This window comes from Thunnus albacares, chromosome 12, assembly GCF_914725855.1.
Source record: "Thunnus albacares chromosome 12, fThuAlb1.1, whole genome shotgun sequence".
Taxonomy (NCBI): Eukaryota; Metazoa; Chordata; class Actinopteri; order Scombriformes; family Scombridae; genus Thunnus; species Thunnus albacares.
The window spans coordinates 14766667-14779397 of NC_058117.1; the positions used below are offsets into that span (position 1 = coordinate 14766667).

The window sequence follows — 12731 nt, forward strand, 5'->3', positions numbered from 1 at the left end:
AGAGTGAAGGGATTTCACAGAAAACTAGAAGCATAATTATAATAAAAAGGAAACTGAGGGAAATACATTTATACACCCTCTTTTTCCCTCTTCAACATCCCATCTCCAAACTGTCAGCAGTAAGAAATGAGCCTTGGTAACATGAACAGTACCTGGGTAAAAGATCATTTAAGTCAATGTAGAGGTATTCATGTAGAGGAAAATGAGCACAGAATGAAGCAACCAGCTGAATCTCAGCATGCTGAATTAGGATTGCATGGGAGTTTTTCAAAGAAAAAAAAAAAAAAAAAATCATGTTTTATCAACCATTTTGGAGGGGTGCCAATTTACTCCAGCTGTTCTGCACTACCTCCCATTAGAGCCTCAACATATTTACATTTTATGATAAGAGAAGCAACTGAAAGTTGACAGCATTTACTGGGGCATCATATCAGGACAGTTTTTTTTCAGTGTGCACTAGCAACAGCCTTATTTTTTGGTGGCCAGCAGACCCCATTTGACTCCTATAAAGACGATTGCCATTTGCAGCACAAATTACTCAGGGTCCCAGGCACCCTTTCAGGTTTAATGTTGCCTGGGATATAAACAATGTCTAAAAGAAGCCTTGGCATAGACAGTAGCTTTGTGAAGCTTTTAGTGCATAGTTTGAGATGTCAGTTCAGCTTGGACTCTGCAATTTATGCTGGGCATTAGAACAGTCACTTGTCAAATGATTCATGGAAAAGAAATTAATCATTGGACCCCTTCATCAACTGTAGTCATTTGTGGTGTAAAATTACTACCATTAAGTGGAAATTCTGGGGCATGGGCAAATATCGAAACATGTGCATTATGGATGAATCACAACTCCAGACCAAGTTCTAAGTAAACACATTTATTGAATGCTCACTTATCACTGGACGCCAACCCCTGAAAAAGGTAAAGACAGTTATGATTGAGAAACTACCTTAAATTCATACAGTCATTAATTCAAGACATTTACAGGTGGTCCTTACCATTTGGAGTTCATTTTTTAGGTAGTAGGTTTGTCCAGTCAAATTGAGGATGGTCTTGACCTGAGTGAGGAAACCAGGGCACAGGTTGCCAATAGTGGAAGCCTGAAATTGGGTGTGATCGAGCCTGGAGTCCAGATTTGTAGCCAGCTTGAGGCACGTACTTCTGGTCATCAGGGATTTTGCCAACCTTGTTGGCTTTGTATGAAACGTATTGAGCGAAGGGGAGCTGGTTGTAAGGAACAGACCCACTCATTGGGCCTGGATAGCTGCTGCTGGGTTTGGTTGTATGGGTACATGCTTTAGTTGTTGACACGGTGGTGGTGGTAGAAGTAGTTGTAGGAGCAGAAACAGTTGTTGGTTTTGTTGTAGGACTTGTTGTACATGGTTTAGCAGTGGTAGTGGTAGTTCCAGTAGTGGGTTTGGGGGTGGTAGTGGGTTTGGTGGTGGTGGTGGTGGTGGTGGTGGTAGTGGGTTGTGGTGCCGTGGTCACCACTGGGAGATTTGGAAGAGGGTAGTAGGGGTAATATGGGTAATAAGGATAGTAAGGATATGCAGGAGGCTTCATTTGAGGGAGTTGTGTGTCAGGCTTAGCAGTAGTAGTCGGAGACGCAGTGTCTGTGGTTGGTGCCGGTGTCATCGTCATCATATACATGTAGTAATAATACCAATAGGCAGAATACAGACTACTAGGATCATAGATGTAAGAGGGCTGCTGAGCAGGCTTAGCAGTAGTCGAAGTAGGTGTTGCATCAGGGGAAGTAGGTGTTGCATCAGGGGAAGTAGGTGTTGCATCAGGGGAAGTAGGTGTTGCATCAGGGGAAGTAGGTGTTGCATCAGGACGTGGTGACATTGGGCAGGTGAATTTAACTAGATTCCTCAGCCAACTCATTGGCAACACATAATTTCCATTCTGAAACAAGATTAGACAAGAAACAGCACAAGCTTTTTAGAAGTTAGATAGGCTCAACTGTTGAGTTACCAGAATCATCTTGACATTTTTTTTTTTTTTTTTTTTTTTTTTTAAAATCTGAAAACTACCATTTAAAAGACAACAAAAAAAAAAACAAAAAAACAACCTTGAACAAGTAGCAACAAACTGGTAACAAGGAATCAGGGTTTGTTCTGTGCATTCAACATTGTAATATTTACGGACGCCAGTACTTTTTAACCCAAATACCTTTAACATAGTCAAGGTGAATACATGTTTGGAATAAATTAAAGACACCAGTTAGTCAAATTAGGAGCAAAGGTATACCTCTTGCAGCACATAACAGCCATCATAGGGAACAACTAATGCAAGTCCCAGTGCATTCTGCCGCATTGAGTAGCCACAGGGTTCAGGCACCTGGATCAAAGGCAGGGGACCTGCATTGCCTGAGGAGGAGAAAAAGATTCTCTAACAACCTGTTCTGTGCTTTACAGCTTTAACACACTGTACATTTGTATTTTTGTTGAATTGATTATTCTACCCATGTCCAGCTGTAAGTCAGCAGCTCCAGGTCCCATGGCTTTCAATTTCATCTTGTTTTGACCACAGTGCAGTGAAGGGTTCAGGCGCCTCCATGCTGCTTCATTTACCATGGTATCCCCCCGCTGTGATGCCTGCTCAGACAATCCTTAAAGAACAAAAGATGTTCAGGTAGAAAGTTAGTAGCAGAGTATCATGCTGTAGTATCATCATCAGTAGGACTATCATGCAGCACTTGAATAGAGTATGTCAAAATAGAAGGACCTTAACAGCTGAGTCTTACCTGTGCCATCTGACTGAGCCAAATCAACATGCAGCAATTTATCATTTCCCATGGCAGCAACAAAGGGAGATCCTGACTGGGAGTTAATCTCTGTCCCATTAAAGAGAATGCTTCCTGTCCTTCCTTCCATCTCTGTGGCCTCACTAACTACCTTGTTCTGTTTAGCTTTTTTCCTCAGCCCTTGCCAGCTAAAGCAAGTTAAACTCGGGGCCAAAGAGCACAAGAGCAATATGACTGCCACAATTTGACGTGATCTGCGTCTCCTTCCATCTTCACCTGTCATACTGGAGCTGCACACCCAAAACAGGTGGAGAACACTTTGCTGTGAAGAAGGACAACTGAATCACAGCTATTAATACTGGACACATTTCAGAACCAGGTAGTCAACCAATCAGATGCGATTTCATCACCAGCTTGCACCTGTGGTAATTAGGGTCACAACAGGTGGGCTCGTTTGGAGCCTTTGATGTCTGATTCCCCTGTTGTCCTCTGGTCAGTAAAGTCAGCTCTTAACATTTATCATGTAGCATGAAATAATACACATACCATCTGTGTTTGTAGGTTATTTTTGCTGTCAGGGTATATGAATATTTTTCTTCGCCAATGCATTTAATTACACTGTGTAACACAATTTTTGTTCCTTGGTAGTATGTATTATTTCCTAATTGCTTATGCCTAAAAAATATAGAAAAATGGCTAATATTCCCTTCAAACTTTGTTTCTGTGACCTGTACAAAGATATCTTGAAATTTACAGGCGAATTTACACATTTTCATTCACAGAAAGTCACATATGAATCAAAATAAACATGTATTTATACTAAATTTATACAAAAGTGACCACAAAAGATTCCAAAGTGATTAGTTTTTTGAGATTTACGATTTGATGAAACGTATCTGGTGACATATGTTTTTTCTGACTATGTGAATGAAAATGTGGAAATTTGCCTGTTTACCCTACACTGGTTTACTCCACACTGGAATAGAGTTTGTGTGACATGAGATGGTACTTTTTTGCTTTATTTGTATCTTTTCACTGTAATTCTCAATTCTATTTTGTGAGGATCAATATTGCTATAGGCACCCTGTGGGTATTATTCAGTTGAATTTTGAACCACATTATTTGATCTGACTACAAGACATCATTGATGTCTGGTTTGTGAGGCTTGCCACAACAACCAACTTCCTCTCAGTGCAAGTGGCTTGCTAAAAATAACTTGAACAGGTTGAAATCATTCTAAAAATCACTCCTAGATTCAGTTCTTGACTGAAAGCAGGTGATCACAGAATTCATAGCTCCTATCAGGTCGACATTCCTGAGAAGCTAGAACTTGCAGAATCACTGTCACTCCTTAAAACTCAATGTTTTACCCTCAACTTTCCTTTTGAAAGTTACTTTTCATGTTTTACTTACTATCTTTTCCTTATTCAGCATGTCAGTTATTAGGTTTGATTTCCAGTAGTTTCAAGAATGCTTTCTGGTATTAAAGCATATGAAATGCAATTTGAACATACAGTACTAGTCAAGAGTTTGGACACACCTTCTAGGAAAGTGTGTCCAAACTTTTGACTGGTATTGTATATGAACCATTTTGCAGTTGGATCAGTAATATTTGATCATGCTGACTACTTCAGGATACTGTGAGAACTAAAGAAAGGATGAGGAATAAAGACAGTACACAGTAAATAGTGTGTCGGGGTGCACTGCTGCTAGTCAGTTGTTGGCTTTTCTATTTGGCACAATTTGAAAGCAATGACAATTTACACCTTAATGTAAATTCAGTTGTCATTTGTGACAAATCACTCATCAGCAAGTTACTTTTGACTGAAAGTCAAGTTCTTCCAGCCAAGCTTTGCACACACACGGGCAACGGTATCATAATCCAGGTGCCCGCTTAAATTTGACACTCACAAGCAGCTTTATTTCACCATTGTTAGCATTTTTCCTCACGAAAAGTGTCACCTTTCCATATTAAGGCTTGCATCTGAATAGCCTTTAAGTTGAAGTAAAGACTTCAGTATGGACCGGTTACCTCATCTACACAAACCCCCCCTTTAAGAGCAGCACCCTTTCCACATTGCTAACTCTCCAGCATCCCCAGTGAATTTGAGCAATCAATGACTGGACACTGCCACTTAGGTTATTCAAACCATTTATTAGAACTGTTCAGTGTTGTAGTAGGCCAAACTGAGGAGGGGGATACGGCATAAATGGAAATGGAACATGGACATGTGGGTGATCGTGCGGCAGCACCTGTGTCGGTTGAGGGTCAGTTTTCTGAGTTGTTGTGGTTGATGTTGGTGTCACTGGCTCAGGGGTTGTGTCTTGTGGAAAGGGTACAAGGTGCTGGTAAAAGGGAGGAAAGAAAGACATTTGTGGCGGAAACTGTGGTGACTGTGGTTTAGCCGCAGTCACTTGAGTAGTGAGTTTGGTGGTACTTGCTGGTTTGGCAGTCGTCGGCAGAGGCCCTGGAAAGGGCCATTGAAAGGGAGGGAAGACAGGCATTTGAGGTGGAAACTGTGGTGACTGTGGTTTAGCCGCAGTCACTTGAGTAGTGAGTTTGGTGGTACTTGCTGGTTTGGCAGTCGTCGGCAGAGGCCCTGGAAAGGGCCATTGAAAGGGAGGGAAGACAGGCATTTGTGGTGGAAACTGTGGTGACTGTGGTTTAGCCGCAGTCACTTGAGTAGTGAGTTTGGTGGTACTTGCTGGTTTGGCAGTCGTCGGCAGAGGCCCTGGAAAGGGCCATTGAAAGGGAGGGAAGACAGGCATTTGTGGTGGAAACTGTGGTGACTGTGGTTTAGCCGCAGTCACTTGAGTAGTGAGTTTGGTGGTACTTGCTGGTTTGGCAGTCGTCGGCAGAGGCCCTGGAAAGGGCCATTGAAAGGGAGGGAAGAAAACTGGTGGGTTGAAATAAGGGTACATTTGGTGAGGAACTGCGGCTGCTGGCTTTGCAGTGGTAGTCGATTTAGGCGTAGTTGGTGCAGTTGTCGTGACTGGAAGAGGGGGAGAGAAGTAGGAATAAGGGAAGAAATTGGGAAATTGTGGAAATTTAGGCATTTCAGGTTTCTTGGTCATTGTAGGGTCTACCACTGAAGGGTACTGAGGATAAGGCATGTAGGGTGGAAAGAAATATGATGGGGGACTGGGCTCTTGAGGCGCCTGGGGCTCTTGAGGCGCCTGGGGCTCTTGAGGCGCCTGGGGCTCTTGAGGCGCCTGGGGCTCTTGAGGCGCCTGGGGCTCTTGAGGCGCCTGGGGCTCTTGAGGCGCCTGTGGGGAAGGATGTTGTGTGGCAGCAGTTGCAGGAGCAGTCGCTGCAGGTTTGGGGCACCTCAGAGAGACTGGAATTCCCTGCCAACGCATTGGCAGCACATAACTTCCACCCTTTGGGGAGAGAAAAAAAACAAAAAAACGTAGTGTCAAACCAGTTAAAGGTTATACGACTGGAATGTGTAAGTAACATTCTGGTGTAGCAACATCTTGCATTTCAGGAAATTTTAAAAAAAATAAAAAATACCTCTTGAACCATATTGCAGCCATCATAAGGAACCAACATGACAAGTGCAAGTGAGTTCCTCTGCATACTGTAGCCACAAGTTGAAGGGACCTGGGATAGGGGCATTGGAGGTGCATTCCCTGTGGGGAAAAGTTTCTCAAGTGTGACAATGCAAGTAATGGTGTGACTAGTGTGTCATTTTACAGATTGTGAAGGAACATGTCCATTCTTAAATTGTGTTTTGGCATGCCAGTAAGAAAAGTACAGGTATTTAAAATAAATAAAAGTTAACTAAACACCATTTAGCCACTTCAGTTTCAGGGTTATGTTATTGTGAGTACTGGCTCACTGTCACTCTCATGGCTTACTGGGACACTTAACACTATGGAGCCATCAGTCAAAATGTGTGCTGCAAAACAGGCCTCTAGTACACCTTATAGACCTTGTTACTTTACCTTGCTCCACTTTAAACTGTGATGCTCCTGGTCCCACCGCTCTGAACTTCATCTGGTCCCCACCACACTGCAGGGAAGATCCCATGCGCTTCCATAATGATTCTCTGGAACTGGCATCTTGTGTTTGGCCTTTAGACCAGCCTGATGAGTAAAAGTGAAATTAAAAGTGTGATTACTAAGTGTGAGTACTAAACACGGTTCAGTGTGGGAAATTTAGGAGATATGGTGCTGTAAACTGAGAACTTAAATGTAGTTATCAAATTCACTCAATAGATATATTTTAAAATTGGACTACACATGCAACTCAGGATATGCCAGTCACCCAGAATCACAAAAAAGGACCACTTCATATAGTCACACTCTTTAGTTTCCTACCTGTAAAGTCTGCTTGATAAGCAGTTTCATCCTCCACAGAAGCATTTGAAGATGACTTGGTCTGGTCTATGACTTGAGACTCAAGGCTTGATCCTTTCTCAAACACTTTCCCGAACACAATTTTCCCCTCTTGGACACCTATCATTTTAGTGGCATCAGCTTCTTTTCGCCTGTCTGTTTTCCTCAATCGGTAACAGTCTATCATCTGCGCTAAATAACATATCAGAATAACAGCTGTGGCCAAGTAAAAAGTAGCACTTTTCCTTTTTCCTTTACGTATCATTCTGTTCTACCTGAGACTCCTGGAAATGTTCAGAGCTGAGAGTTGCTGCTTTGATGCAGTTATTTGTGTTGTAATGTTTCCTGTTGGCAGGTACAGCAGGTGCTGTATCAACCAATCAAAAGCTGAGGTAGGTAAGCTAATTGATTTTCCCTAATCATCATGCATTGGTTCCACCTGTGCATGGTTTCCACAAGGTCAGGAGACAGCCGAGGAGACGAATTTAGCTTATGGCCTCCAATTGTTGATATACTGAAGGCTGCAAATTCTATTGTCCAAATTATTTTTTCAAAACTGATCTTATTGTAGTAAGTAAGTAGTTAACATCTTTTTCTTAAAACCCAATGTTCTGTTTAGGGTCCTTTAACAGCACAAAAACATTGCTATAGGCTTGATACTTCATAACTTTTCTTAATTTTGCAAGAATTGCATATAAAGCTGATTTGGAACTGATGACATATATCCTAATTATGTAGGCTAACATACTGTACTTTTGTTGTCTGTGAATGACTTTTTGGTAAGCAAAATTGACATGAATTTGTCAATACATGCATTTAAAAAATTTTACATATTTTTAGTAACCGTTCCTTATGCCACAACCTGGGCTTGTGCATGTTGTGTCATAAGGAAGGATTAATACTTTTCTAAATATTTAATTTAGATAAGTTCAGATGAAAAAAAAGAAAATTGAAAAAGAATTTGTAATTCCTTTTTTGATTATTTTTACATAAACAGGAGTGGAGTCTGTTGGACCCCCAGAGGAAGTAAAGCCAAAACACTGAATATATATATATATCAGTGTACATCGTGTATATCAGAGAGGCTTCATTCTGACTCAGATAACCACCTGCAAAATAAAATTTGAAAATGAGAGAGAACTAAACTCAACTGCACAACCTCTCTGCCACCCTATGGAGAAATAATGTTACAACATGTTGTCTCTGGACTTAAATGTGTAAAAGAGAGCACATTGCTTTAAAACAGACCCTGAAGGCTTTGTTGTTTTATAAAATTTCAATTTCTTGGTTGAGCTTCAAAGTTCATTCTTGACCTGTGATAAAGATAATGTGATATGAGTCAAGGGCTCAAGAACAGCTACTAAATATACAATGAACCGAGTTTGTTTTGTCAACTGCTTACTTTGAAGCTCAACAAGCACTCAGAAGAAAATGGAAATTTGAACACTTACAATTCCATGACAACTGGACAAACTATCTGCTGATGATGCTCCAGAACAGCCAGTGAATGGACCTTTAGGTGAGATTATTTTGTCCGTTTCTTGGTTGTATAAATTGTCTTTCATGTCTCCAAATTCACCTTAAAACATTCCTGATTTTTGGCATCCTGGTTTTCAAACATTCATGCTTAAAGAAATAGTTCTGAATAGCCAAGTTCACATAATGAGAGAATCTACTTTGGATATATTAAAAAAATAAATTTAGATTCAATCCAACAAAATCTGATTTTTTGTTTGTTTGTTTGTTTCAGGATCTCCCTTTCTGCAGACCAGGTTAAGGGAGTTTACAGTCAACACTGTATCTAAAACTGTGTTTCATAATGCAGTCAGCCAGCAGCCAGTATTAGGTAGGCTACTACATTTCCACATAGCTGAAGAAAACTATTTAATCTCCAAGGATACTGACAACACCAGCAAGTTGAAGCCTTGACAAATATTTGACTGGCACTGAGGTGAGTGTATACGTAACCTGCCATCTACTAATTCTGTTGCTACTTTTTGTGTGCTATTTTTACTGTATCCTACAATCAAAACTTAAAACTCAGAGAAGAACTCTCACATATATGCTTTTAACAGGTGTATTGCCTCTTCTTATTTTAAATAACACATTACTTTTGTTTGTTTGTTTATATGTCAAACTGGCCTTTCTCTGTCTCCTTTTCTATCTGATAATTGTATATTTTAGAAAATATACTTGAGTGTAGAGGCATGTGTGTGATAGAGAGAAGATTGGGTTTATGTCACTTTTTCATTAGATGGCTTCCTAATCTATCCACTATAATCATTTCTTTTAACAGGAGAGAAGCTTTGCACAAGATGTGAATGCTGTAATTCTGTCCTGGGAGACAACTTCACACCTGCAGTCGGCAGGACATAGAAAAAGATGAGCTTTCCTTGTGAGTCTGCTGCATGCATAAAGAAAAAAATAAATCATTATTCAGGCTTACTTCTTTTAGTGGGACTCAATTTAAGGATAATACAGTCACTTCTGTTTAAACATTAGGTGCCCCTGCTGCTTCATTAGATGTCAGTGAGTCACTCTGCGTCTTGGATGACCATGTAAGGCAGATCCAGTATCAGAAATTAAATAAATCTATTTTCCTTTTCACCCATGTTTTAATGAAGAAACACTGATCTTATTAATGAATCATTTACTTTATTTGATGTGTATTTTTATCTGAGACTGGTAAGAGGATACATGAAGGATGTCCACAGTCTGTCAGTGACCCACCCACCCATTGTATCGGAGCAGCAGGAGTCCTGAGGTACAAGCGGGAGTCTGACAACCACAGGCTAAACTTAACAACCATTCCTCCAGCGGTACTAAGATCAAATGTCTACTTATTGTTATCTACAGCAATATTGATTTGCAATTTATTACTAATTAGCTGACTTTAAAATTGTCTTGCCCAGTCCCAGCCTTCATCAAAGTGCTCGGTAAAATGTGAGTACTGCGGGGAAAAGGCCAGACCTTCACTGGATCTAACATGGGTAGAGGAGTTTCAGGTGGGACAGACGCTGAATGTAAACAAACTACCCCCAATGTAGCTCATGTGGTGTTGCACACTTTGTATTTTCTTCTCTCAGCATGTCTTCTTCACCATCTCAGGCAGCTGCACTCTTCTGCTGTGCCCAGCGACAGCAGCTGTGTAAAATGCTGGTGAAGCAGAGATTTTTGATTGAGGGGAGACGTGACCTGGGGACCAGCAATCTGACATCAGAGGAGGAAAAGCCAACCACAGAGATGGAGGAGCTGCTCCTCCAAGGCAAGGAGATGGAGGATCACAACAAGTTTATCGTGGACTTAGCAAATGCACTGGGGTACAACATAGCATTTTTAAAAAGCCTTCACCTTTCTAACCAAAATATAGAAAAACAAAGACAGTAAGATCGTAATCTTAACATAACTTCAGAGCAATGTAACCTTTATCTTTTCTCAGAGAACAATCAGAGCTGAGAATCGAGGAGGAGTACTTAATCCAACTTCCTCTAGCACAAACCTGTGAGTAACTTCAAAGTGAGCACATACACACAGTTTTTAATGAAATTCATTTCATTTGTTGTTTCTAAATTCTCAAGAAACAAAGAAAGTGTGATGTTAAATAGCTTTGTGAGACTGATACAGTTTTCTTTGTGCTATTGTTTAGTTGCCCCGACATCAAAGGTCCTCAGTTTTCGGCTCTCTTGTGCTCCAGGAAACGGATGCTGGACAAACAGTTTGAAGATAAAAGAGAAAGACCTTGTGGTCCCTTTTTGTGACCACAAGGCACTTCAGTTTGGCTTATGTCATCATCAGGTATCTTATTAAAGACACTTAGATCACTAAGAATTTATGACATAATTATTTAACACAGAAACAAATGTTCGGTTTCTTTGAATAGAAGCCATAAAGGTCTGTAATATACCATGTTAATCTTTGCATATAAATGTAAATATTGCCCCCATGTGGCCAAACTGTGTCTGATCAATGCACAAAGCATATAATTAGGATATTTTAAATATTATCTCTTATATATATGAGTATTGGTCACATGAAATATTACATATAACCACTATAGGCCTTAAATATTCTTATATGTTCACAGGATGTAGGAGGATTTCTACAGAAACATTATTCCAATGGCATGAAATTTCTTACCATGTTCCCTGATGGCTCTGCTCAGGTTTTGTATCCACTCACATGGATTATAATAATGTTGTATATTTCTATCATATGGTGAGATTTTCAATGAATTTTGGTATGAAGACCAAAAGTCTTTACAGAATTATGCAATACAATTTGTAGTCTTTAGTGGGTGTTCCCATCCTTATCGTCATGGCAACAGTTATCCCTCAGGCCTCTTGGCTCTTGTTATCGTGGTCACGAAAGAGAATGGAAGGGTCTGCATCGTGTATGATGACAGCCAAGACCCTGACCAACCAATCAGAGCCGTGTTCCAGTCTGATGGCAGGGCGACATGTTACTACAGCAATGGAAACATATGGTACAGAGCAATGTATACTTATCATTTAAATATATATCTTTGATATGTATGATTATTAAACTGGTGATAAATACAGTAATATAGTAGCATAACTAGTTTTAAATATTTAATCTTTAAGTGAATATAAATTAGGCTATTTAATACAAAAAGTTGCATTTCATGCATGGTTTCTGGCTAAAATGATTGAGGTGTAAGTAAAATTTGTATTATCCATAGTCATCCATATGCTGACAGACAACAGCAATGACCTATAGAATATATATAATGCATGTGTGTGTGTTCATGTTGCAGGCTGACCTTAGACAGATTAGGTGGTCAGTGTTTGGATGAGACGGGTGCCAGAGTTCGACGGTGGAGCTGGAGCAGTCTGAGCCTTTCTCCCACTCCTCTGCATCCTGTCTTCCTGTCCCTCAACAAAACTGTTGGGGTCCGAGTCCTGGGAAAGGAACAAGTATTTGTCTCGTTCCTTGCAAGTGGTCAACAGGCAAAGTTCAGTGTGGGTACCTGCTGTGCTCAGGTAATAGTGATTTTTTCCTATTTTACACTTATTTCTGCAGACCTTCTACACAGTCTAAATAAACCCTTGTGCTCTAAACCTTTTCAACTCTTACGTTCTCCTTAAATGTCCCATTAAGAAGCAGAAGAAGAAGATTTATGGTACAAAAAAATAAATCACATTATTTTATAGTAGACACTGTGCCCCTGGGTTCATATGATGCTTGTCTACACAATGTGCTTGAATGCCTTTTGAAAAGTTAACTTTTTTCCCAGTGTAAATGCACTAGTGACGGGCCTGTTTCGGGACCATCAGTATTGAAGGAGGAGCTATTAGTGCTGGCAGCCAGGATTAAACTCCACCTGGTCATTCGGCATCTTCACCAGAACCTGATGGCACCCTCCAATCCACGGCTGCCAAAGACCACACTAGCACCCAGCGTCCATGTTTTTGCCCGAAGACTTCTGGAAGTCAGCACTAACGTGATGATGAGTGAGAGCGAAAAGGCTTTTATCTGTAGGTGCCTTCAGGATTGTGTCTGATTGTGTCTGATGTATCTGTAATAAAAAGAACGCTCTGACACATTGACAGCAGCTCTGCTGTCATAATGAGGTCACAAGAGGAATAAAGTTATGCCATACTCTAGTCCAAAAACCCCTCAATTT

At 40.5% G+C, this 12731-nt stretch overlaps 3 protein-coding genes across 7 annotated transcripts; 1 reads left to right on the forward strand and 2 right to left on the reverse strand.

The window, feature by feature from the left end:
* Positions 1-858: 858 nt before the first annotated feature.
* On the reverse strand, positions 859-3103 carry LOC122993292 (DNA-directed RNA polymerase II subunit RPB1-like). Its single transcript, XM_044367326.1, has 5 exons — positions 2747-3103; positions 2465-2611; positions 2251-2369; positions 996-1905; positions 859-909 (listed from the first exon to the last, which is right to left on the reverse strand). The coding sequence occupies exons 1-4, from the start codon at positions 3027-3029 to the stop codon at positions 1006-1008; spliced, it is 1449 nt and encodes a 482-aa protein (XP_044223261.1). The 5' UTR covers positions 3030-3103; the 3' UTR covers positions 859-909; positions 996-1005.
* Positions 3104-3214: 111 nt separating this feature from the next.
* Positions 3215-12711, forward strand: LOC122993291 (glutamate-rich protein 6). Of its 4 annotated transcripts, none has more exons than XM_044367323.1 (14): positions 3215-3238; positions 8497-8606; positions 8838-9038; positions 9384-9482; positions 9590-9645; positions 9769-9906; positions 10000-10092; positions 10196-10407; positions 10527-10588; positions 10734-10882; positions 11172-11254; positions 11412-11570; positions 11862-12087; positions 12342-12711. In XM_044367323.1, the coding sequence occupies exons 4-14, from the start codon at positions 9470-9472 to the stop codon at positions 12606-12608; spliced, it is 1458 nt and encodes a 485-aa protein (XP_044223258.1). In that variant the 5' UTR covers positions 3215-3238; positions 8497-8606; positions 8838-9038; positions 9384-9469; the 3' UTR covers positions 12609-12711. The 4 variants fall into 4 exon arrangements, with proteins under 4 accessions (XP_044223258.1, XP_044223256.1, XP_044223259.1 ...); XM_044367321.1 differs by lacking the exon at positions 3215-3238 and adding an exon at positions 7553-7661; XM_044367324.1 differs by lacking the exon at positions 3215-3238 and adding an exon at positions 7553-7661 and having other exon boundaries at positions 9778-9906.
* Positions 4882-7429, reverse strand: LOC122993290 (proteoglycan 4-like). 2 transcript variants are annotated; one of them, XM_044367320.1, is made up of 5 exons: positions 7070-7429; positions 6695-6835; positions 6261-6379; positions 5942-6127; positions 4882-5905 (listed from the first exon to the last, which is right to left on the reverse strand). In XM_044367320.1, the coding sequence occupies exons 1-5, from the start codon at positions 7350-7352 to the stop codon at positions 4913-4915; spliced, it is 1722 nt and encodes a 573-aa protein (XP_044223255.1). In that variant the 5' UTR covers positions 7353-7429; the 3' UTR covers positions 4882-4912. The 2 variants fall into 2 exon arrangements, with proteins under 2 accessions (XP_044223255.1, XP_044223254.1); XM_044367319.1 differs by having other exon boundaries at positions 4882-6127.
* Positions 12712-12731: the final 20 nt, after the last annotated feature.